Source organism: Mytilus edulis, chromosome 13 (genome assembly GCF_963676685.1).
Source record: "Mytilus edulis chromosome 13, xbMytEdul2.2, whole genome shotgun sequence".
NCBI lineage: Eukaryota > Metazoa > Mollusca > Bivalvia > Mytilida > Mytilidae > Mytilus > Mytilus edulis.
Genome location: NC_092356.1, coordinates 54,481,635 through 54,509,189, shown reverse-complemented (window position 1 = coordinate 54,509,189; position 27,555 = coordinate 54,481,635). Strand labels below are relative to the sequence as shown.

Here is a 27,555-nt window from a genome sequence, read left to right as displayed (position 1 = left end):
AGTTAATCGTTACAGAAGACTATGTTAAACGTCAAACAATTGTCGGTGTTAGATAGATGTGAAATCAATGCATTGTGTCAATAATGATTGATGTCTAAAGATATAATTTTGTACGCCAGTAAATGTACAAAGTTATCAAAGGTACCAGGCTTATTATTTAAATTTTTTTTTAAATACGCCAGACGCAAGTTTTGTCTACATCACTAACTCTGATCAAAATAATTAGAAAGCCAATACAAGTACAAAGTTGAAGAGCATTTATGACCCACAATTCCAAAAAGGTTGTACTAAATACGGCTCTTTATAGAAAATATTACAATGATGGGTTCTTTTTATAGAATATTACAATGAGATGTTTCTTATCTTAATTGTTTTGAACATATCTTTTAAGAAAAAAAATATTTTATAGGAAGTGATTACGTATCATATAACAGAAATATGCAAGTAATGTGTGTTTATTACCACGGTAAAATACGGTGTAGGAATATCCAATTATAAGTTCGATCCCCTAGTCATCATTTGTATTATTATTACAGAGGGAAGACATATTTTAATATGAGTTATCTTTTCTTACCAGATTGTACACTGTGTAACTACAATCAGACTTGGGTTATGTATTTTAAGAACATTTTGTCAACGATTTCTTTTTAAAGTTTCAGCCAGTTTCCATGTTGTTGTTATAATATTATGTCTCAGGACAAAAGTAAATGTGTAAAGTAAACTCAAGTACATGTACAGAAGTTTATTCCGACAAAAATGTGCATGGCCATGGAAAATACCAAATTGGTGTTAACTAGGTGATGAGTGTTCGAACGTGTTTGTATAATCACATCCAATGATACAAATGTAGCAGGGTATTCATACATTCCTGCCAAATAGACACCAAGTACAGATCTGAGAGTACTAGCAGTTACGAACATAGTTCAAAGCCATTAACAACAAATAGAAAAAATCAGTCACCCATACTAAAAGCTATTTTAAAACTTCTCTTAGTCTTTCACTTGAAAACAAATATTGTCAATATGACACCAGATATCAAAAGACAAGGATGTTAACAACTGATGAAATACATTCTGAACTTCCTATATTGATATTTTATGGAATCATAAGCGATTTTGACAGCAAGTCATTACTTGAAAGTTTTCATTATGAATCGTAATTCTATGAGAAGATACCAGAACAGAACTCTAAATAATAGCAATTAAAAGTAATAATTTTTATATTTCACCTGCTTATTTCAATATCTGATTGTCTGATTGCATTGATTGTCGATTTGGATTAGTGAAATGATGAGAAATTGTTTATAATGCACAGCTATTTTAACCTTTTCTGTCTATTTACAATCTTATGAAATGAAATAGTTTGTGTGTTTCAATAGGCCTTTAATTTATTTATTCAGTCCATACACATGTATTTGACATATACTTTATACAAAGGCAATTGTTTGGAAAGCTTTATGAGACCTTACGGGAAAAGCTTCATCTGCAACGTCAATATTCTATATTTTCAACATAGCATATTTGAAATATGATAACTAAGGGAACCATTTGACTTAGAAATAGCTTTGAAATTCTCTAACTGTGAATAATCTCAATCGGTATGTGTACGTCTTGAATTTATTTAGTAATCTTTATAGTGTAATGAAACACGTCATATTTTTAACGCTGGCTAGTTTTATCTAGCATCCTTGAACATTTCAGGTTTAAATGATTGTTGTTAAGTTTCAAATCAAAAGACAAATGACAAAGTTGTAAATAACCGTAAAAATATGATTAAAAGCAGATATTTGTTATATTTTATTATCAAACAAACATGTTGCTCAGTGGTTGTCGTGTGTAGATGTGGTTCTTTTCGTTTCTCGTTTAATTTATAGATTAAAGTTTTCCTATTTAAAATATTTTACAAGTCAGGAATATGACCCTTGTTGTCCATTTGTTTGATGTGTTTTATCATTTGATTTTGCCATTTTGATTAGGAACTCTTTTGAATTTTACTCGGGGTTCAGTATTTTGGTGATTTACTTCTTACACTAGTCATTTTGGGACCTTTATAGATGACTGTTTGTTTTGAGCCAAATCGCGTTTTACACATTGCGACTTGGATGGAGATTTGTCTCATTTGCACTCATATCTCATTTTCTAATTCAATATGCAATAAATAAGATTTGATGTCCGAACCAAAATTAATTTATTACAAAATTACAAAGAACTACATATTTAGATTCAAGCAAAGAGTTGAACTGTAAAAAATGAAAATAAAATTATTTATCTACGAAAATCACATGCAAACAATACTAGTAATACTATGACATTGCATTAACTGTATTCAGAATGATGAAACTCATAATAATATAAAAAAAAAATGTTTGCTTTGGCGCAATACCTGTCGTTTAAAAAACGGATAATGGATTCAACAATATAAGGTGTAATGATAGTTGTTTTGTAGCCTTAAATATAAGCAGACTGCCTTTCGTAAAAAATGAAGTCTAACTTAAGTAACCTGTAACAAACATTAAAAGTGATAATAATGTTATTATTTCGTAAAATAACCATTATTTTTTAAACATCATTACTGTACAAATCGAATTGTCATATGTTTTAACACGATAACAATGAATAACTTACAATCATTAAATTGTATTTAATGACTAGAATGGCATTCAATTTAGACTTATTACACACATTAAATGCATGTTGACATCTTACAGTTCTTGTTCATGTTTTGATTTCGTTTTCAACGTATACATATGTCAATAAGTGCTGAGCTAGCATGCAACACTAATATGTTCTTTATCAAGGAATTGACTATTAAACAAAGTATCAAATACGGCACATTCATAATTATGAGTTTTTTGGCACATCGCTTGCTTTCTACTTATACAAGTTAAAGTCAGTTATCAGTATTTGTTCATTAAAGTTAAATGGAATGAGAATTGCTAGGATAGTAAGAGTTACACATCTTTGCCTAGTTCACTTTTGGCATTTGAGCTTCGGCTGAATGCCTTCTCTAAAGCAATGAATGGTCTTTCAAAGAACACGGACATCACAGAGGCTCCAATGATGGTGACCACAAAATATCCAACTATAAGGAAAGCCTGCAAAACAAAACAAATCAATACAGTTTTTGATCCGAATATGAAAATGAACAAAATCTAAAACGTGTATGCTCTTATATTACAGTGTACAGTCTTAAATTTGTCAATTTTGTAATATTGTTTCTGAAGAGGTAACACATCAAATAAGTTAATGTTACTTGAGGGCATTCTGATACTAATTCCTTATTTTCAACAATTGATAAAACAAGAAAGTACACCGATGCCCCATACACACTATCATTTTCAATGTTCAATGGACCGTGAAAATGGGGGAAAATCTCTAATTTGGAAAGATCATATCATAGAGAACATAATGTACTAAGTTTCAAGTTGAATGGACTTCAACTTCATCAAAGACTACCTAGACAAAAAAACTTTAACCAAAACTTTAACCTGAAGCGAAAAAATGAAAATAGCAATATCAATGACAAAAAATATCAACAAGCAAGAGATTACGTGTTTCGATCACATGGCAAAGCCAACCCTTCATAGTCTATCAAAGTATCTACTTCAAATGAAACCAACGGTAAACAATTAAAGACACGCGATGGCATACTATAAACCTAATATAAAATTACATAAGTTGAATTATCTCTTGTACAATATGTCGATCGGACTTTTTACATTTAAAAAACTGAAGATTTTTTACATGTTAAACAAAAAACATTGTCGACTTACCATATCAAGATCATCTACATATAATAAGCTCTTCCTTGACATAATGTATACGGCTATTACAACGGGGTTTAGTAAGTAGATAGTATATGATAATTTGGATAGTGGAATAAATCCTCTCCATGATAACATTGTGTTAATCATTCCTGAAAATATAAAAAAAAAACCAGGTTGAATTTTATTATTTTAGATAGTTTTGGAAATAGGAAATAATAAACATACTGTACAGGATTAAACTGTATTCGACATTCCAAAATAATAAAGACTGGTACATTATAAATAGTTTGGGAAGGTAACTAGGATGCAGAATATATTATGCATATCATAAATAGACGACTATCGAATTATTGGACTTTCCCGAAAATCTCCTATATTATCACAATGCATATAGTATTACGTCTGTTCGGTGACGTCGAAACGAATAATAATCCCCATAAAGTTCAAGCGTACATTCTGCGTCGCTCTTTTTTTTCTGTTTTCTGTTTCTAGCTAATGAGTTCCAATTTGTTTAGCCTTTATTATTTGAAAGGGAATATTTTTCTACAATACAAATATTCTTTGTATTTTTTAGTACATTATATTTAAGTAATTATTTTCAAGAAGTAATTCATTACGTGCTTAACTGTCGCAAACACTTACATTGGAATGCAGCGCTATGATAAGAGGTATAGCAAAATATGATACATTAAAATCTAAACAGAGGTATATAGTACATTTGTATTACCATATTCATGAAAACCAAATAGAGCTTTCAAAATTAAGGACAATAAATAAGGGGCAATAGAAGTTAAACGATGTTAGTTCAAATCTCAAAAGATTTTTCTGGCAATTCGATTTATTAGTTTTAACAGTGGATCAGAATGCATTTAACACATAGTCTTCTTTTGAAGGTATTTAACTCGTATTATAAAACGATTAAAGAGTCAACTAAAAACTAAGCATTTTGAATCTTTGAGTTTCATACCTTGACCTGTATACTGAATACTACATAGAATTTAAATGGTGTAACTAACCTCCTCTATAATGATGATTTTGAATCGTTTGCGTTTCATACCTTGACCTGTATACTGAATACTACATAGAATTTAAATGGTGTAACTAACCTCCTCTATAATGATGATTTTGAATCGTTTGAGTTTCATACCTTGACCTGTATACTGAATACTACATAGAATTTAAATGGTGTAACTAACCTCCTCTATAATGATGATTTTGAATCGTTTGAGTTTCATACCTTGACCTGTATACTGAATACTACATAGAATTTAAATGGTGTAACTAACCTCCTCTATAATGATGACATGAATAAATAACCCATGCAATACAGCAGGCCCATGCCAAATGACTAAGTGATTCATAAGCTGCTTGTTCGGGGAATGTCCACGTTGGTGCATTTTCCATGTATTTCAGATATGATACAAATAAGATGAATACTCCTAACAATATAGAAACAATCCAACCAATCACAGCTACCAACTGCCAAAAAATAAAGACGAAATTCAATTTTACATCAGTACTTAAAAATGTAAAAATATAAAATAACTAAGGATGAATGGTATAATTGCAAATAAGAAACAAGTCCGTATAATTCAAATAAATGGGAATTATGGTTATAAAGGTCACCTTACTTACTTTAGCAATTATCAAAACCAAACCGTATGATCCGCTATAAAATGCTCAACATGACAAAATCTGAAACCATTCAAATATATATACCCTATATGAAAAGACTCAGTTGCTGACTCAGTTGATGTTTCAAAAAGCTGTTTATGAAACAGAAAGTTTTGCAACAGAGAATTAGGGAAAGGGTTGTCACGATATTCTGTAAATTTAATTGGACTCCACTTTTTGTCTAATTTAAATTTGATATTGAAATCCTGATTGGATATTATAAATATATCATACCGGTTATATTCAATGCATTCCTTGTATGGCACCGGCCAATTTATTTAGATATTTAATTTATTTGCAATTTTAATCTTGTAATATTTATTATTTCTGCTCCTTTCTCGTCTACATAATTTGTTCGTCCACAATATCTTACAAATAGATTCGATAAAAAATAGTGTCATGGGAATTTAAATATAAACGTTTAACTATCGAACATTCATCATTATCAAATATACGAACCACATCAAGTTTTGCTCGTCGTTTGATGAACATAACATACGCCAACATAACACCGACACAATATGTCCCTACACGGCACCATGGAGCGGTAAATATATAATTCCAGTAGTTACCTTGATCTGTTACAGCACTGCAAAGTTAGTTAATACACAATTTACTTATTGATTAATATATAACAATATAATAGTGCAATTTTACTTATTTTATTAATTAGGATTCAAATATAGTATTCGGAAACAAAGTTGGAAAATTTGAATATAAATCAGTATCCCAGTAAATTTGCATGATCTGTCCTTAAGCAATTTGAATTAATCAAAATATCTTTGTGTAAATTAAAAACTCCAAAAACAATTAAGTCTATTCGTATTTTAATGCATCACAATATAACAATCAATGATGATTCTTTTCCTCATATATAACTCTCTCAAGATGGTTTTTGTTTAATTTGGATAGTGTATAAAACAAAAAACAAATAAACAAAATTGTATAACAAAATTTAAAGGAATTATTACACATTTAATCGCATCTTTATTGCAATCAACATGATCCAAAGAATAAGAAATATTATGCCTGTAATGTATATACCTAAGAAGATCTCCACCGTATCTATGTTCCTTCACGCCAGTCGCAGTAATACCCCCTGTCATAAGTAGGATCGCTACGATAAAACCAAGTCGATGCGAGCTGTTGTAAAGTAAGCATAAAAAAGACGAATACTTAAATAAGTATGGAAAATTAGAGAAAATGAAAGCTTCGTCTTGTTTTTAGATAAACATTATAATAATGAAGATTATTTTTAAAACAAAATTACCATATAAATTTTTTTTATGAAAGATCGATAACCGTTGAATTCGTCATCAATCAACGATATCAATGAGGCTTTACGTGATTTATTTTGCCTTATCATCAATTCAATCCGAAATTGTGCAAACTTTGAAAAAAAAAACAAAGAATTCATAAATATGCATATAAAGATGCTGATATCTAAATTGAATATTGTTTCTACTGTAGCATGACACTAACATCATGACGACATTTATCCAAACGTGTGTATCAAATGATTTGTTAACTACAGTAATCTAAAATAGTGCAAATTACATCAGTACAATTGCACAGTATGAGTGTTTATTAAAGTTCTCCAAAATATAGACTGGAACTTACATGAGGAATAATATGATGAGTATAGGTGTTATAATATTTAGTTGCATTACAACTGCATTAAACCAAGACCATGGCATACACTGTAACAAAGGAAAGAAAACGTTAAAAATCGTAAATAATATGTATGTTATACATATACCATTTTTTTACATATAAACATTTAATCAAAAGACATGTCCTTGTATTGGTTATTTTTTTCTAAAGGAAATCGTTGTGATCGCACATAAACTGAATATTGCCGCAAATTCTTACAAATATGTTTCATTGCACATTTCTTCACCCTGCATGTGTTTTAAACTTTTATATGGATCACTGCTTTAAATTCTTTAATATTATTTATCAATATTTTATGGTTAAAACAGTGTCGAAGAGCATACATACCTGTTGAAAAATTGTGTGTCCATCAACGTCAACTAGATTATTAACATACAGTAAATGATACCACCAACGTTGTCTGCAACTGTCAGCAAGGCCTATTTGTTTAGGCCATGTTGGACCATCACCAATGTATGCATATAAAAACGCATAACTCATCAAAATTATTATGTAGACAGGTGTTAATCTGAAATGAAAGCCGTTTTTATTTTACTTGGATTACATTTTGCATATTATGAGTTAAAAAATTATGAAGTCAAATACTTGATATTTTCATCAATAAAAGTATGGTTTAGTTTTGAATTACGTATTTGATCTTCGATTCATTAATGAAACAAAACAAAAATCCCTATAAATGCTTTCTTCAGACTATGTATTTTTTTAGTCTGGTGGAATGATCAGATATTAGTTGGAAATTATTTATTTACTCCTGCAGAACGATTCGTTACTGTACTCAAATTGTACTGACGTAGAGTATTAGTTGTACAATTGTACAAACCATTCACGAAAGCACTTAGAACGTTTAGATAACCTCTTTTCTAACATTAAAATATATATTGCATTGACGATGTCTTTCTGATCCTTTAAAAAACCTTTTCTAGATTGATAGGTACTTACTTTTGTTTATCCCTGTGAGTTTGATATTTAAGAAACTTACATGAAGAAGTAAAAATTCTGGCTCTGACATAAGATTTTGTTTTATTCAAAATTGAAAACTTATTAATAGCGACAGTTTTAGTTTTACTATTTCAAACTTTTCTTCCCTGTGTAGTTAAGTAACATTGGTCTCTGCATTTCGCAAGAATTGTATAACTGCATCACGATGTTTTCAAAAGAATAAAAATCACACAATCGCTTTCCCCATGTTAAAAAGTCATATTTATCTAAGATTTTGGATTCAGGCGTGTATATTTTTGTCGATGGGTTGCCGTCTCGTTGTGGTTTTCCCTACATTTACTTTTATTCATACAAAAAAAGTGTTTAAAAGTTAATGTATGGTACCCAATGTCTAATTTAAAAGGTCATCAGTTTGTCCTGTTTAATTTAAGTGTAAAATCTTTAAAAAGCAAATACCTTATGTATCTTCGGGCGTAGAAACCAAGGATGCCAGTAATCTTCATTTTTTCATCTCTGACCATTGTTGATAAGAGTTTGGTAGTTACAATAAAACCACTGAAAAAACATGCATGTCGGTTTTTTATCCAGTGAAATAGAGATATTGTGATTACAAATAGAGGTACACGAGAGCAAAACTATTTCATGTGATTTTTAAATCAATTTACTCATATCAAGCAAATAAGAATATCTAACATACTGTTTCTATTCACTAAGACAGAAATATTACAACAAAACCAGAATCCCTTTTATCATAAGGATGGAAATCAGTAGATTTTGGCATCTTCGCTAGCCACTCCCTTCCTCTCAACCCCTGGCAGAATACAACATTTGTGATAACAATTTTTCGCACTCTATCAGTTGATTAAAGTCACGCCCATTCCGATTACATGAAAATATATGTTGACATTCCAATCATTGTGCAGGAATCATACACAGGAAGCTCTATGAGTTGATTAAGAACATTTAAGTTGTTACTAAATATCGTCAATTTGTATTGGAGAAAAAGACTTGTTGCACAGTCAGCACGTGACAATTGTTTACCAACATTTTCTACATTTACACGTGATCATTTTATAGGCGCCTTTTGAATGGACACAGCCAGTTACGACTGCAACAAATGAAAATCATACCCTAGTGGATCCGTTACCATTGGCTAGCGAAGATGAGATTTGAGAAGACTGATATTTACTTTAGCTCAAATTGTGTTAGCTACGACAAAAGCAAACTGTTCAGAGAGACATTTGCCCACAAATATATAAGGACATAACAAATATAACAAACAAAAACATAATCTTCCTTTACTTACAGAATAGGCCGAATCATCACACAAGTGAGAGTTTAAGTAGGCTTAAGCCACCATTTTCAACATCAGAAAATGCCTGTACAATGTCAGGAATATGACAGTTGTTATACATTCGTTTGATGCATTTGAGCTTTTGAATTTGCCATTTCATTAGGGTTTTTCCGTTTTGAATTTTCGACCCGTGCTCGATTCTTTAGTGATTTTACTTTTGTTTTTAAACAAGTCAGTTGACAGCAAACTTATGTTACTTTGTTTCAATTTAAAAGTAATTTCGAATACTTGGCGGTGATTCCCTAGGAATGAATTACCTTAAGTTTACTAATCGTCAATACATCAATAAAATGATCTGGTTCTTTTTTTTTTTACCTTATTCTTAAATTTTGTATTCTATAATTCTTACAAAAAATGTCTACGTTTCTCACCTGATAACAAGAAAAGTGTCCGTAGCAAATACTCCTGAGAAAACAAACTGGAAGGTAAATCTTTTTAACAAGCTGACAGCTGGCATTTGGTTTGCTAGAACAAATAAACAATGTTTTATTGTAAAATACAACAAAAAATAACACAAAAAGTAACTCAAATATAAAAGTTAAGTTTTAGTGAGAAATATAACTGAAGCATTTAACATTAAGTAACAAACCAATAAATACTTGCTTTGTTTATATGAATTTCAAAATATGTTTATGTGTAAGCTAATCATCGTACTTACAAATGACAGAACCATCTGATCCAGCCACTCGAGGCCATATGGCATTATATAGGTAGGCATTTCCAATACATATCCATAAAGCTGTTAGGAATCGAATACCGTAAAGACATGATATTTCATCCGGATCTCTATCAAATGATGCTAATGTCCTTACATTACTAGTTATTGAAAATGATCCTAAAATTCGGCTTAAAATACCTGAAAGTACATCAAAAGAAAAATTGAAAAAACAATATTCTTCATAATTCATCTTTTTACTGTGTCCTTACTGCTTGTTATTGTTGAGTATGCTGAATTTTGAGATAACATTATTTGTTTGTATGACGCAACTATCAATTTATCAATTTCGACAGTGACACTGGTAGGTCTTTTTAAATATCAATTAAATACTAGTAGATCAATTAAAATCGAAATTCCTGCGTTGCATACGGTTAAAGCTTACAATTAAAGTTTTTCCTGATTCTTAACATTCTGTAGAAACGCAAAAGACGAAAGAAAGTTCTTGTTGTACAAGAAATTGAAATAGTGTAATGCAACATCAGACAAATATATGACTATAATGAATAAGGCTCTATTTCACATCTTTGTCCAATTTAATTACTTATTTTTAGAAACACGAATTTGTTGGTATAACTCCTACTAGTATATTATTCCATTGAAACAAACAACCTAACCACACTTCTACTACTAAAACCCTAAAATTCCTCTCAAAGGAGAAATGAACGTTTCAACATGTAACAATATCCTTTCATGAACATTATTTTAGTAGTTGCGAGTAAACTTGCAAAGCTATCTTGACCACAACGGACGACGCGATGACCATTTTGACCTTGTTTGAAACTCAGAAGCAGCTGGGGGAAAACAAGTTAAGGTGCCCCGATATTTTTTTTTCAAATTCATTTCAAAAGGAAGACATTCTTGTTCTTTTGATGGTTGTGTTTTTTTAGATTTATTTTTATTCATCATTTAAACTGTTTATTTTAAATACCTCACCTACTTCATCATCATCAATGTCAGAAACGTCGTGTTTTTGTTCGTTTTTTTCTAATGACCTTTTAAAAGAACCATTTTTCAGTTCACCTGGCATCAAATTTAAAGCTGTTCCATTTTCACCAAGGAATGAAGGGTTTGTATAAATATTTTTACTGTTTCGTTTCTCTTCCGATTTTCCTGACAACTTTCCATAACATTCATTGAACACTGTTGCTAACACCACGATTCCAACGATAACAACCATGATAGCTCTAAAGTGGCAAAGGATTTATAAAATTTTCAGATTCAGAAGCAAAAGGAACAAGAAGTAATTGTAACAGGATGCTGTTACGAAGTCTCTCCAACAAAGCTCCCATAGCTCGCCATTCCTATGGTCCCATATTCACTTGATTTGATTTTTTGTCCCATACAAGAATATATATGGCTTCGGGGTAGGGGATCTCGACCATTTACAAGTATTCAAACAGGAGGGGGTGTTGGTGACCCCCAGGGACTTTACCTACATTTCATTTGATTTGTTTTATTGCCCCATACAAGAGTATATATGGTTTAGGAGTGGGGATCTCAACCATTTAAAAATTTTCAAACATGTTGGGGTGGGGTGACCCCCATGGACTCTCCCTATACTTCATTTGGTGTGTTTATTGTTCCGTACAAGAATATATATGGTTAAGGGGTGGGGAACTTGACCGTTCACAAGTTTTCAAACAAGAGGGGGTGGGGTGACCCCCTAGGGGCTTCCCTTTTTTTCTTCATTTCATTTGTTTCATTGTCCCCTACAAGTATATATGGTTTAGGGGGGGGGGGGGGGATCTGGACAGTTTACAAGATAATTGTTCATTCTCAAATTTAATGGGTTGGGGTGACCCCCCAGGGACATCCCTTTAATTTCATTTGAATACTTTTATTGTACCATAAAAGAATATATATGGTTTAGGGTTGGGGATCTGGACCGTTTACAAGATAATAGCATATTCTCTAATTGATCGGGGTAGGGGTGACCCCTCAATGACTCACCCTATATTTCATTTGATTTGTTTTATTGTCCTGTGATCATTTCTGAAGACTGTATGTGTCTATCACTTACAGTTTTCAAGTTATTGTCATTTGAAAATTAAAAAAAAATAAAATCCCATAGGGTTCTATAGTAAACCCCTCCCCTCTTTAGGCCCCTCAAAATACCCCTTAATAGACCCCAATGCACAAACGACAGATTGATGGCTCTTCTAGTCATGTTAGTCTAACATTTTATGAAACCCTAAGTAAATCTGACAAACGGTTTTGGAGAACCGCTGCGGACAAGTTCATTTTTAGAGTGGCGGAAAAAGAAAAAGAAAAAGAAGAATAATAGAAATAATTAAAAACCAATTGTTCAGAGAACAATTGAAGGTCTTTCCATCAAAACAATGTATTTTGATATGAAAGTTGTGAAACTAAGTTTAAAATGTCATTTCAATCGTCAAATGATAGCTACGCTGATTCCAAAAATATTTGGTTTCCATACATTTTTTTTAAATAAGGGAGATAATTTGTTACTTCCGGTTTGAAAAATGTTACTTACGATTATATTTGAATATTTACTTGACACTGATTCCAAAAATATCTGGTTCTATATACTTTTATATTAATAAAGTACAAAAATAGCTACTTCCGGTTTACAAAAAGTCACTTCCGGTTGTTTCTTTCAAGGTTAAATGGTTTGATACCTTTTTCCAAAAGTTTCATAGCTTTATCATAAAATTGAGAATGGAAATGGGAAATGTGTCAAAGAGACAACAACCCGCCCAAATAAAAAACAACAGCAGAGGGTCACCAACAGGTCTTCAATGTAGCGAGAAATTCCCGCACCCGGAGGCGTCCTTCAGCTGGCCCCTAAACAAATATATACTAGTCCAGTGATAATGAACGCCATACTAATTTCCAAATTGTACACAAGAAACTAAAATTAAAATAATACAAGACTAACAAAGGCCAGAGGCTCCTGACTTGGGACAGGCGCAAAAATGCGGCGGGGTTAAACATGTTTGTGAGATCTCAACCCTCCCCCTATACCTCTAACCAATGTAGTAAAGTAAACGCATAACAATACGCACATTAAAATTCAGTTCAAGAGAAATCCGAGTCTGATGTCAGAAGATGTAACCAAAGAAAATAAACAAAATGACAATAATACATAAATAACAACAGACTACTAGCAGTTAACTGACATGCCAGCTCCAGACTTCAACTAAACTGACTGAAAGATTATGATTTCATCATATGAACATCAGGCACAATCCTTCCCGTTAGGGGTTTCTAACAAAGGCCAGAGGCTCCTGACTTGGGACAGGCGCAAAAATGCGGCGGGGTTAAACATGTTTGTGAGATCTCAACCCTCCCCCTATACCTCTAATTGTATACATATAAAATAAAAGCAAAGGTCAAAATCTAGAACGTCAAATTAAGCTATGACCTTGAGATCAATTTCAAGGTCATGAACTAAGGACCTCAAATCAAAAGACCATAGGTCTTAATTATATTTGGTTAATGACTTATATCACCAAACACGTATTTTTAAATACAAGAGGGGAGAAAACTCCCTTTTACGTTCAACGTGCCCTTGCAATAAAAATTTATGTGTTACGACATGTCGCAACTAACAATTTAGTAAAAATAATTTGTTGATATCTTATACGGTCTTTGGATATAAGTGAAAATAAGCCAAATTGAAATATTAGAATATGACCTTGACCTTTGACCTTGACCTAATTTTCATTTTTTTGGACCAAGGACCTCAAATCAAAAGATCCTAGGTCTCTATCACTTATGGTTTATAAGATAGAAATGCATATCACTTATATCAGATGCATAAGGGGAAATAACTCTTATATGGAGCGGTCATATTGCTTCGGTCAAAATAGGACAAATCATGCAAAGGATATAACGAGCAATTTTGTAAAATAAATTTGTCGTTATCTTTTACGGTTGCGAAGGAGTTGTGAGCGCAAGGAAAACAGTGTTTGGGGAGATAACTCCTACAAAGAAAAGTATTCGGTTACGCAGGGTAAATTTCAAAAGCGCATAAACTGTTCAATATCATATACCAAATATCAAAGCGACATATTGCGAAACAAATGTTTATCGCAAGAACAAAATTAGGCGGAAGAAAAAAAAAATAATCAGAAGTAAAACAATAGGTCTTTCCACAGAAAGTGGAAAGACCTAATAAGAACTGAGCAAAAACAATAAGTCTCCAAACTTTGTTTGGGAGACTTAATTAACTGCCTGTTTATTTTATTTATGAATGCACGAATATGATATGTATTTACAAATTGAAACAAATTATTTAAAAATATAATGCATTACAATAATTAAATAGAAAGTTTATAAAACGGTGCTCATAAAATGCAATTATATAACATTTAAAAATCACATCGAGGAAAAATTTGTAAATGGTGAAGAAGGGTTTCGAAAATGACATATCATACGATAAAATATATCGTGAAAGACATATGTTTAATTCGAAACGTAAAATAATAAAAAAATACCGAATTCCACGGAATTTCAAAATGGAACAGACCTTAACAAATGGAAAAATCAAAAGCTCAAACACAATAAATGAACGAAAGACAACTGTCATATCCATGACTCGTTACAGACATTTTTGTATCTGTATGTAAAAAATGGTGTATTAAACCTGGTCTTATAGCTACAAAATGTAGCTGAATGTCTCACTGTATGAATAACTTGAAGGATTGCAGTTGACAAATACAAGAAATGAACAAAGCTTCAGATAATATATAATAAAAGGATTGAGAGCATAAATCAATGAGTCAGCAACCAAACTAAACGTCAAAAGTAATCTAGCAGTTGACAAACGGTCAGGGTTAAAGTCGTTTTTGATATATTGGCCAGACACCATTTCACCTCAATCTTTGAACAAAACATAAAAAAACACGTACGCTTACAAATGTCGAACATTATAATTAAACAGGAGGAAGACAGAGAAACGTGGTTCTTCTCCCATGCTCCACTTGATCCAAAAACAATAACGAAAATATCGTACTACACGGCAAATTCAAACAGGTCAATAAATACTGACAAAATCTAAAGTTTCCAATCAATGGAACGAGTGAAACCCAACTGCCATATACATGTTGTGGTACATGCATTTTCCAAAGAAAGTAATGTATTAGATCTGGTTGTATAGCTAACTAAACCTCAACTTGTATAACAGTTGAGTATAACTCCGTTATATTGACAAATTCACAAAATTGGGTAAACAACCCCAACAGACATAAAATGATAATGTAACAATAATTGCATTCCAACAACCAAAACTGTGTTAACATATATCACACTCATATACATACAGAACAATTGATTGATTGGTTGATTGGTGTTTACTTTACGACGACCGGCAAAAAAAGGATATATTGCGACGTTAACTGACAAAAATCATTTAGATAAAAAAAAACGGTATTAGTAAGCGATTGTTTTGTGCAATGAGAGGAATCTTTAAACATGCTATGTTCCTTTGCATGATGTGCTTTTTTCTGTGCATGTACTGATTTTGTGTCATATCCCTTGTTTTCTATAATTGTTATATTATAAAGTCTTACAATATTGAGATTGCTGGAGTGTCCGTGGAGAAGTCAGGTTTTTCACCACTGCAAACAACACTGTCCGGAGTCAAATTGAACATCTGAAGCATGCCTATAAAATATTAACATTATTTTTATGAATACAACTTCAGAGAAAGATTGTAACGCATATATTTTCAAATTTTACTTTCTGATACATGTATAGTAATTAACTTACAGGTATAAAAATTAATCAAACATTTTAACACATACAAAAAGGTCAAAGAAAACTTTTGTTTGAAATATACGCTTGAGCTGTGTTTTTTTTTTCTGAATTTTTTTCTGGACTCAATTTTTTCTGTTTGATTATAGGTTTATGCTGAATTGAAACATATATATAGATTTTAAAAAAAATCTTGCATCTTTTGGGGTATATCAATCCAGGAAAGTGGAAGGATTTCATGTTTACTGGAAGTGGTGCGGCCTAGTGTAAACAGCAAACAGAAAGTAGAAGAAAAAAATGTTTTGAATTCAGGGTTACGTAACTTTTTATTCTTCGTGGCATGACCCACTTTTTTTTCGATTAAATCACAATTTCACATTAGTACATACATGATATGAACATGAAATTTTTTTTCTATGTAGCATTTTTTATTTTTTCATTTTCAAAGATCAGCTGTTTAGCATGTAAGCCTTTATGGAGCAGTCAATTACAAGACTGCAACCTGAAGGAGGTAATGATAAGAACTTAATTTTCACGCTGAAAACTAACTGATTACAGATATGATATCCATACTGTTCTTTCTCGTCAATTTCAATCAGTTTCACGGTAAATACGATTAAAAAATGGAAGTTTGTTTCTTTAAATACAAATATATTTTACCAAACATTTGCTCTATTATATGTAAACATACCTAGCCTAAATAAAACAGGTATATCTTCAGAATGACATTGGGAATCGAGACACATACCCCAAGTTAAAGCTACGGGTATACCAAATGTTTCCTACAATAATACAGAACAATAATTGACAATATGTATTACGAAAGCCAGGAAGGATCATGTATTCAAAATTAGCGATTCATTATCTGAAACTTTGAATTCGATATCCTCAATTTGAAATTCAATTTTTTTGTGAAATTCAATTTCAGATACTGAATCGAAAATTTTCAATTTCGGATCTCTAATGATCCTTTTAGACTTTCTTTCATCATATCAATGCACTATTTATTGCACACAACTGAAATTGTTAATGCGAATTATTTTCAGTATAAATATCCCAGGAAACAAATATGCATTATAATAGAGAAATTAAAGGAAACGGGTATAATGTGTAAAAAAAGACAGCAACCCGACCAAGGAGCAGAAATAGCCCACGGCCACCAATATATACTAAACACAGCGAGAAAATTAGGATCCATTTGCCATTTGTAATAGAGTCAAGCATATGGCTGATGGAATTCGTATAAGCAGGATATTACTTTGTAAACTTAGTAAATTGTTACAGATATATGCAATAAAGATATTGTTACGTTAAAAAAAATAACTGTGAGCTTGATTTTCGTGCTTGTAAATAGAAAAGTCTGCAAAATAGTTTTACTTGTATTTATTTCTTTGTATTTATGTTTTATTAATAATTCTTAGATTTATTTTTCTACAAACATTTTTGTTGTTGTTATTGGATTATCCTTTTGTTTTATTTACGTAAATTAGCTTTCCTCTTTCACATGACTTCGTTCTTCCATTTATGCTTAATTGAAATTAAAAAGAATTCTGAATGTAAAGTTTTATGATCACCGATATGTATAATGATTATAATATTAATTCATTATAGAACTCACAATATGTCCCATTGTCTGGTTTATAAGTGTTTCCGGTAGTTTGAATGTGGCTCTGCAGTATCTGGTGACAGGTGATGATGGCATCTGACTAACTCCTAAACATTCGTCGTAGGAACCAATGAAATGGAGGTTGCCGTCTAATGTACCTGTTGGTGGCTTTCCAAAAGCATCAAACACTTAAAGAAAATGATGAAGACATAAGTCTTATTTGCGTTTCTTTTTTTTTAAATGGTTCCATGCATAATTATGATTTTAATCATCTTAACGTCGGATGATCGTGAGGGAATTCCGGTGTTTTGATGCCACAGACATGTCTACCCACGTGAATTTCGTTTTTGACTGATAACCGAACGCAAAATAACATTCCTTATCCTTTGTTATATATCAATTTCATCAATAAACATCCATGAAAATAATTTTAAAGAACATATTAGATAAATGATACGAAAATATTTTGCCGTGAGAAATATATATACAATATTAGGTCAATGTTCAAGAGTCTATCTAAAAATGGAGGTACATTTTATACGGCCTTCCAAATACCGTTTCGATCCCTTACATCACTGAAGAGACATTTATTGTCGAAATCGGATCTGGTGTACAAAAATATTAACACCTTATGTTTGTGGCATAACATCGTGGCCACAAGTTAATTGTTTTCTGTTTAGTTAAGATTTATTTTGTTACATCTTGTGATCGATTTTATTTGGCAATTGCCAATGGCAGTCAGCAGGGTTAAAGAACATCAGTTGTTCGACCTGTTAGTCAAATGCGTTTTGTTTAAATATACTTCTTCACTTTTTTGGTCTTTTGGAAAATGTTGTTTGTGCTGTATTTAGACCCTTCTACAACGAAATTTGTTTTACATGCACACGTATAAAAATTGCGGTTTTTATCCAACGCAATCATAGGTTTGAACGTAGTTTTCAATTTAGACTCGTATATATATATACAACTCGTCTAAACATCAACCCAACAATGTTAGATCAGTCTGTAAATTTGCTTTCGTAAATTTTTTGTTCTTCCCTCTCCGGGATTTGAACCCATGCTACTGCGATATCGTGACACCAAATCGCCTGCACTGTATCCGGTGCGCTAGACCACACGACCACCTTGGCTTCACAATAATAAAGCTTTCGGTGGCCGTGTGTTACCTTTCCTCGTCAGTTTTAATCTAGCGTCGTAATAATATATATACTGTTGTTTGTTTCTATGGTCGAGTTGTTGTGTCTTTGACACATTCCCCATTCCCATTCTCAATTTTATATATCAATAACAAATTAAGAATACCGAAAATGTTTGCTTACGTATGCGGAAGAATATCTAAAGAACGAATTGCAGGAAAATATGAATGCTTACTCAAATCCAGTCTAATAGAAAAATCGAATTATTGCAGAAAAGTGTCAAAATATTGATATAATTTATACAACAAACCAAAGTATACTGATTTGAATCACTACAATATAAAGGTTGCGGTGAGTTTGAATTACCAGTCATTTATTCACATCCACGCAGGAACTTGTCTAAGAAAAAAATATATCTATGTACCTTAACCTCAGTTTTAGGTGTAGAGATGTGATTTTTTTTTCTGAAACCACCCACAAGAACTTGCGGTCATCCGATGTTCAGTACTGAAGTACTTTGATTCCTTATTGTTATATTCAATTAAACAATACAATGCGTACTTACTTTTTATGGCTGATTTATTTCCATGCAGTAGATTTTCAATAAAACCAATAAAACCAGTATAACATTTTTGCGTTGACGTAAGTGTTGCATCTGCTGGCAGGGAAAGAATGTCACTTAGACTGAATGATGAAAATAAAATCTTTCCAATGTCCAGAACTATTTGTGGTGATTTTAACAAGGTAGAAACCAAAAAGCCACTAATATGCGGCTGAGCCAGTATTCCAGCTAATATATTTCTCATGTTTAATTTTCCAACATATCCTTGAACGAAACTTTTTGGATCCCGTACATCCAAGTCAGTCAAATTTACATTGTTCATTTCAGTTATAAGTATTTTCAATCCGTTTGCTAAATCAGTCTTTGTTACCTGTTCCAGTATTTGCATGACTGCAGGAATCATATATGTTGCAACTTCCGGTTTCAGGCCAGACTGCATCGACAGTGGTAAGGCTACTTCCGTTGCAATTCTTCGTATCAGACGAACTGTGTCTAACCCAGATAGTAACTCATTAATGTACATGTCGTCATTTGTTTGGTTAAAAGTTGACGTATTCACACTGTTAACTTCAGACACCATTATATCGACAGCCTTCTGAACTAATTTGCTATCGAGAAAATCAGGAATGTGCTCTAATGCCCAAGGTACAAGATGCTGCCTAATTTCAGGTTTTAGATGCGAAATCGGAACAAGAATAGGCAGAGCTGATAAAAGAATATCTTCAAGTTGAACAAACAACTGCACATTATGAGACAAGAACCACGTGACTACAGACAGTTTTTGTTGTACTGGAAGAATTTTAACTGTTGCAGACACCAGCGCTTTCCATGTTGGTTTGGAAAGCATATCGGGAAGAACATCCTGTAGAGCAAGGTTTTGTAGAAAATTAAGAATAAAGCTACTTGTATAATTAACTCTTTCTAATTTCGCTATATCAGCTTTATTCATTTCCTCTATTAGTGCTTGCGCTAGTTTCCCTCCGTTCTGTTTAAGTAAATCTGTCAGTTCATTAATTAACTGCGGGATGATACTTGCCGACACAGATGGATGCATACCAACGCTGGTAGACAAAGGAACAGCAAATTCAGACGCAATCTTACCAATTACATCCCACCAGTCTATCTGGCTGAATACGCCATTCATAAACTCGTATTCGTTCGAAATATTTAACCCAGTGACGTTGGCTTGGTTAATTTTCGTCACGAAATAATGGAAGCTCTTTTTGAACATTTCACTGTGTAACAGTTTTGGGATAGTACCAAGACCCCAAGTAAGTAAGACGGGTAAAATTTGATCTCGAATAGTCGGGGGTTCACTGAGTAAAGGGACAGCTGATAGAAGGAGGCGTTCCAATTTCGGAAACATCGCTGAATGATTTGTTATATAATGAAATAATAGCATTTTTGTGTCGTTGCGACTTGTTGTATTCGCATGGAGGAATGTTATTAAAGGCAGTTCAATGGTTAAGGTAGTATTGGACGCAACCAGAGTCGGCGTAACTGCCGTTGAACCTGCTTCAAACTTATTAAATTCCCTTATTAAGCCCGGTAGTAATGAAGGCAGATAAGTCTTAATTAGAACCTCTCCCTCTTGAAGAATTGTTGGTATGACAGCCTTTACAATGTTCTTATCGACTGCATGTTTTATCAGCCATGGTTGAACAATTTTTGCTCCTATTTTACCTATTATAGAAAACCAGTCCATTTGTGCAAATATTCCATTCATAATTGTAAATTCGTTTGTCACATTTAAAATAGTTAGATTCGCTTTGTTCATTTCTTCAACAATAATATGCAAACTGTCCTTAAATGTTTGATTCTGCAATAAAAATGGTAGTTCATCTAACGTCCATTGTATAAGATTGGTTAATATATCTGGTTCAAACGTTGGTTCCTCATGAAATAGTTCATAACCGGCAATAAAAACATTTTCAAGTTTATCGAATAATGGTGGATTTGCTATAAAACTTATTAAAAAACCAGCCTTTTGCTCTATGGTCAAGTTACTGAGTAAACCAGCTATGTCGACACCAGCTAGACTCAACTGACTCTTGCAGGGGTTGACACTTAGCATACATAGAATTGTTACAATCAGCAAAACAGACTTCATTGTCAAAAATCCAATTCTTCAACAGTCGCCTGTAAAATAAAAATTCTAATAAATATATAAATAACCTCATACGTTATATAATCATTTGAATTAAGTTACTTAGCCATTTTGCTCGTTGTCAAAAGCTATAGCAGACATTCGAATATTCAATAACTTTAAAAGCGCTAGACATTATAAAATTCTAGCGATGCGATGGACATAGAACAAATTAAATCAATAAAAAAAGGGAAAACAAAACTAAATATAAATGAATAAATAAGTATATAAACAAATGAATAGATAGATATATAAATAATTTAAATATGTAACTGAATAGAAACCTAGAGAAATTAATTAATTAAAGAATTAATTCTCAACACATCTTAAAATAAATGTTAACGATCCGATTAACCGATCTGTTATGTGTGCACGGTGACAACATTCGTATAGTTTCGAAGAATATTTTCAAGGTTATGCACTGAACGCACAACTACATCTTATGGTGTTCTGTATAAGTTACTTAAGATAATTCATTTTGATAAATAGCTTTATCAATAGGTTCAAGGTCACTGTTCAAGGTAAGGATATGCATTTGTATCAACCTTGAATTATCAAATAGACCTCTTTGAAATCGACCTTGACTATAAAAAAAAATATCCTTCTATGAAGTGCCAAAAGATTTGGTTCATTTTGGATAAGAACAGTTGAATCAAGGTGAATCCGGCTTGGAGGTTGGGTCGGATAACTTTGTATATATCACTTAGCACGGTCAAAGGCGCTTTGGTCTAACAGATTAAATCTTATTTAGTTTAACACTATTCTAGAGAATTTAACATGCCTATACATTTAACATGTTAAACATTAAGATTGTATTTGTTTTTTAGTTAACTTTCAGATTCAGGGATAAACCATGTACATGTAATAGTACATGTAATAGCACACATTATACCAATCCCACTTAATTCTGTGTGTGCTTGCAGCAAGACATGGCTATATAGTCCCGCGATGTCCTTTGTTGCTTTGTTTTCATTAATGCAATTCCCTAAGATAACGGCCTGTATTTATCTCAATGTTGAAGGCGGAAAAGTTACCGTTCAATGTTAATCCCCTTAATCTCTTAATCTTTGTTGGAATGTTGATCAATTTATAATCATACCCCACCTCCTAACTTGTTTACGAGGATATTGATCTAAAAACGTTAGGCTTTCGATACTTTTTTATCAAAGCAAAATGACCAAATACAATGTAAGGATTGTTTGTTAACTAACATCGTTTACAATCTGTTGAAATCCCATATTGAGACATGAGTTATTATCAAGGTTTTTACCGGAAGCACTTGTAAGTTATCTTACTATGATTAGTAAGATATCTGGATTTATCGCTAAAACTTGTTACAACGACACATATATCCTCGAGCATATATCATTCATAAAAGTCGTGGTTTGGGTGCAGTGGATTTACATACTTAAATTAAATCTTTAGACGTCCTTGCTTCCTATCTTAATTTGATAATGTATCAATTCATAAACGACTAATACCAATTCATATGTCGTTTTTTTCTGGGTTTTTTTTTATTATGTGTTGATTGAAGTATAACACTAGGAAGCTTTCAAGACATTGACAACGTGACTGAAGTGAGAATAAGTACTATGAGTTATATAGGGATGCGTATTTTTTTAATTTGAGATCGAGGTTATGAAATAATTTAAAAGCCACAAAATAAACAGACATATATATGTCAGAAGCGCGAACATTAAGTTATGTTTTTAAGAAACGTTGTTACAAGGTTTAGCAAATATTTTATGAAAAATTGAAATATAGTCGTTATATAATAGAAAGTGTAGGAAAAGAAACATTACTTTTTTGTCATTTGAGATGTACACTTTTAGTTGAATTTGGTTAATTTGCATAAAACCCCACCTATCTTTGTTCCTGTTGAAGCAAACAAAAAAACTGATCCTTCTAATCTTTACTAAGCATCTTTTACTATTTTTCCCTTTTCTCTCCTAATATTTAGCAGTCGATATTTCTACGTTCTACTTCTTTTCATGAAAATAAATGTTTAAAGATAGATGACAAAAATGAGTTTAAGGGGATGCAAATGAGTGGTATATAAGATATGCGCAACCGTAAACAAACATCTTCAGGTCATCATATTAAGTCCACAATTAACATGCATTAACACCGTGCGACTAGTTCTAAGTCCCTGAATCCTACCACATTGTCAATAAATAGCAGACAAGCAAACATCAGACAACAACAATAATCACCCAAAATGACGAAAAACCTTGAGAAATTATCTTTAAGTTTGTCTTGCCCAAACATGTTGGGTAACATATAATTATTCAAATATTTTTGGCCTCAGTAATTGTATGCAAATGAAAGTCGTGTATTTCAGAAAGAGACTTGCTATAGAATACTTTATCAGCCCAAAAATATAACTATATGTCTAACATTTACATATACTAAACAGGTATACAAAATCTTATGTTGTCTGTCCGACATTAAACTTGTCAGCTTGACTATGAGTTCTTAAGGGAGCTACCATTTGATTTTGATGGGGGGGGGGGGGGGGGCTAGGATGAAATTTGAAAAAAATAGGCAGGACAGGAGTTTTGAGTAAAACAAAAGGCAGGATGAGACACTTGCGAAAAAAAAAGTCAGGACGACAATTTAGGTTAAAAAAAAGTCAGGATAAATTTAAAAAAAAAGGCAGGACCGAACAGAAAGAAAAATAAAAAGGCAGGACAGAGATTACAGCTAAATAAAATGCAGGACAAAATTTTTCATCCTAGCCCCCCCCCCCCCCCCCCCCCCCCCCCCCCCCATTAAAAATCAAATGGTAGCTCCCTAATCATACACAGAGTTGTTGGTTATCCTGATTTCTTATTATTTTGTGTGGACTATCCAATATTTTAGAAAAGAAAACGATAGTTCTGTATGACTTTACCTTAATACGATTAAAATTTATTTTAACAATTCGTGTCCTACTTTTTTTTTTATCAAGATAAAACTAAAACGTACAAAACGTATCACAAATACAACGCACTTAAATATACCTAGTAAATAGTTTTATAGCGATCTCTAGAACAACTAAATTATTTCAAACAGTTACGCATCTTAAGCTTTTTAAAAAAAAAATGAATATGAAATAAATACAGTCTGAGACTTCAAAACTGAGACATTGACAAACGTAACAAGTCAGCTTAAATAGTACACTTGTTTTTTCAACATTTATTTATTTAGTTACTACATGTATGTTCACTTTGTCATTTAGCAATGTCACGAGCAACAGGTTATCGGGTAATATTCGTGGGAATTCGGGACGGCTAGCATCATATATGACTTCCGTTTTCAATAAACTCTGAAACGTTTTGAACTAGCGTAAAACATTATAAACAAATATCCTGAAACTTTATATGTGCATATTGAATCTTCCCGTCATGTGTTTGTTCTGCATTAACTTTATATTATCCTGAAATCATGCAACTTTTGTCCAATTAACAGGTATTTGAGCATGTACAAAAAAAGTATCCTGTTACCCGCTTCAATGTTGAGTAAGCGGTAGTATGGATATCATATTTCTTTCTGTAAATATGTGGTCCTCTTCGCGGTCCGCGTTTCGACTAATGTCGATTTCTTTGAAAAATTAGATGAAAGGATTTGGATTTAAACGCCTGGACGTATCGGGTATAAATTGCAGAATAAAAACAAAAAATGTACATTGCAGGAAATATAAAATGTAATTATACTCGCTACGAAAATGGAGAAAGGTCAGCGATTCTTGCTTTTTGTCCTGTTTCTAAAGCTAGTAGAAATACATTTTATATATTCCGACAATGTACATATTTTGTATACATGTATTTCCATGAACTTTGTGAAAACACTAAACCATTATAATGATACAAAAAATATGATATATTTCCAAGTTATCGATACAAATAGACATTCATAACAAAAAAAAAACTTTACTCGTACCTATATACATGTATAAACACTACTTATCTACTTGTAATAGTATTCCATGATAGTATTTATAGGGAAAACTTATTAAAGATTGTTTGAAGGTTACCTGCGTTTGCATGGAAGGAATAATACGACATATTTTATAACATCAAACAGATTGCAATATGAAATCGATTATGTCACCAATATGACAATCCGCACCATTCTCGAATATTCAAATCAACCCATTGATACTTGAACGATTTCGTTGAAAAACAATTACGATAGATAACCGAAAAAGTGTGTCGAGATAACAAACTAAACAACCTTTTACGGTGTGTTGTAGACGGAGAAGGCATCTTACTAACAGGAAGAATTGACTTGATTTGAATTTTACTGAATTAGAATAATACAAGAAAAGTTGCAAAACTACACTACATACCTAGATGTCTTGTCGTACAAACTACTCCCATGTGTTTGTTTCGTGACCTATATATAAGAGGGACTTTGTGTTGAACAGAGATTAAGAGTTTGGTTCACAGTGCAAGTGTTTTGTTTGGACTATTAAATCACCTGATTTTCTTTTTTAAAAAATGTTTTGACGAATTTTACTTTTTCATATATTGGAAACATAACTTATCAATTCTGATTTCTTTGCTTTTTATCGATATGTGTTTATCTTAGAGAGAAAACTAAATTATTAATGGGTTACTAATGCACGAAAGTCAATGTACTACTATATCTACCCGAATATGACGTTAGTGTGTCAATATTTGGTAGTGATAACGGATGTAAAAGGTTTAATTATGTTATCAGGGCTTATACTGATAGTGCTTTATTAAGTGGGTGGCCGAAATTAGTCGTTTGCTTCGTGTTCACACTCATATTCTTTCCACATAGACTACCCTCTTCATGTGCAATTTATGATATCATTTATTGTATAAGATGGTGTTTGTAATCATTTTGTTTGTTGTTGTTTTTGCTGTGTTTGTTTTTTAAGGGGGGGGGGGGGGGGGGCTGATTATAATTGATACCCATACAATCTATCTTATATACAATGTATCTTATTGTTGATATTTGGACATAAAAAAAATATTAAATGCTACATTATTTAGATTTTTTTTCTTCAGATGAGGGTTTCAATTTTACATTCTTTATTTATAACCCTTTTTTAACCTTTCAATATTAATATCTCTATTATTGTCCATTCTTTATATTTTAGCGTCCCATAATTCTCTAATCTTTTTTTTAAGGGGTTAATTTTTCACTATTCTTTATTTTTTACCAATTTTCTGATGCATTGGATAACTTTTCTCTACTCTCTAAACCCACTCCAGACCCTCTTAAATACATGTATCAAATCATTATGTTAAAATATAATAGCATAAACGATAATAATAGCAACTGTCTATAATTCCTAATAATAATTAAATTGCTATGCAAATTTTAAAAAAAGTCTCTAAAATTAAGTTTGGAAGCTGTGACGGTGAAAACTATGTCTATTTCTACGCCATATCAATATTATGTCAACGGGACATATGACGTAAACAATGATAGAATATATCACTTTTTAAATGTCAAAATATCATATATAATAACCTATGAAACCACAGAAGGCCGATTTTTAACTTTTTATATAAAAATCGAATAACCGACATCAAATAATCAAAAAAAATCTTCTATAAAAGCATAGCCACAGGACAAAAAATCTTGTCCAAATAGATATAGGAAGATGTGGTGTGAGCGCCAATGAGACAACTCTCCATCCAAATAACAATTTAAAAAAAAGGTAGACCATTATAGTTCAATGTACGGCCTTCAACACGGAGCCTTGGCTCACACCGAACAACAAGCTATAAAGGGTCCCAAAATTACTAGTGTAAAACCATTCAAACGGGAAAACAAACGGTCTAATCTATATAGAATAAAAAAACGAGAAACGAGAAACACGTATGATACGGTGTTTTTTGTCCTCAATTCGCTTTTTGTCCGCTTTTGCTTTTTGTCCGATAATTTTGCTTTTTGTCCGAAACTTTTGCTTTTTGTCCGTTGCTTTTGTCCGTTTTGCCTTTTGTCCGATCATTTTGCTTTTTGTCCGAAACTTTTGCTTTTTGTCCGTTGCTTTTTGTCCGTTTTGCCTTTTGTCCGATTACTTTGCTTTTTGTCCGAAACTTTTGCTTTTTGTCCGTTGCTTTTTGTCCGTTTTGCTTTTTGTCCGATAATTTTGCTTTATGTCCGATATAAAATGTGTATATTTTTGGCAGGTTTCAATTTGAACTTCAAAATACCATGTCCTTTTAGGAGTTAAATACAGACCATACTCACATTATGAATGATTTGTACATGAAATTTCATGTCTTTTACAATATATCGC

At 32.1% G+C, this 27,555-nt stretch overlaps 1 protein-coding gene across 3 annotated transcripts; it reads right to left on the bottom strand.

Annotated features, from left to right (window-relative positions):
* Positions 1-2,163: 2,163 nt before the first annotated feature.
* Positions 2,164-25,709, bottom strand: LOC139502262 (uncharacterized). 3 transcript variants are annotated; one of them, XM_071291694.1, is made up of 16 exons: positions 25,624-25,709; positions 19,151-21,286; positions 17,462-17,637; positions 16,535-16,625; positions 15,660-15,753; positions 11,059-11,309; positions 10,066-10,263; positions 9,779-9,872; positions 8,510-8,608; positions 7,442-7,622; positions 7,061-7,140; positions 6,485-6,583; positions 5,900-6,029; positions 5,053-5,245; positions 3,773-3,915; positions 2,164-3,094 (listed from the first exon to the last, which is right to left on the bottom strand). In XM_071291694.1, the coding sequence occupies exons 2-16, from the start codon at positions 21,255-21,257 to the stop codon at positions 2,951-2,953; spliced, it is 4,080 nt and encodes a 1,359-aa protein (XP_071147795.1). In that variant the 5' UTR covers positions 21,258-21,286; positions 25,624-25,709; the 3' UTR covers positions 2,164-2,950. The 3 variants fall into 3 exon arrangements, with proteins under 3 accessions (XP_071147795.1, XP_071147798.1, XP_071147797.1); XM_071291697.1 differs by lacking the exon at positions 25,624-25,709 and adding an exon at positions 25,309-25,428; XM_071291696.1 differs by lacking the exon at positions 25,624-25,709 and adding an exon at positions 21,578-21,724.
* Between the last annotated feature and the right edge of the window lie 1,846 nt (positions 25,710-27,555).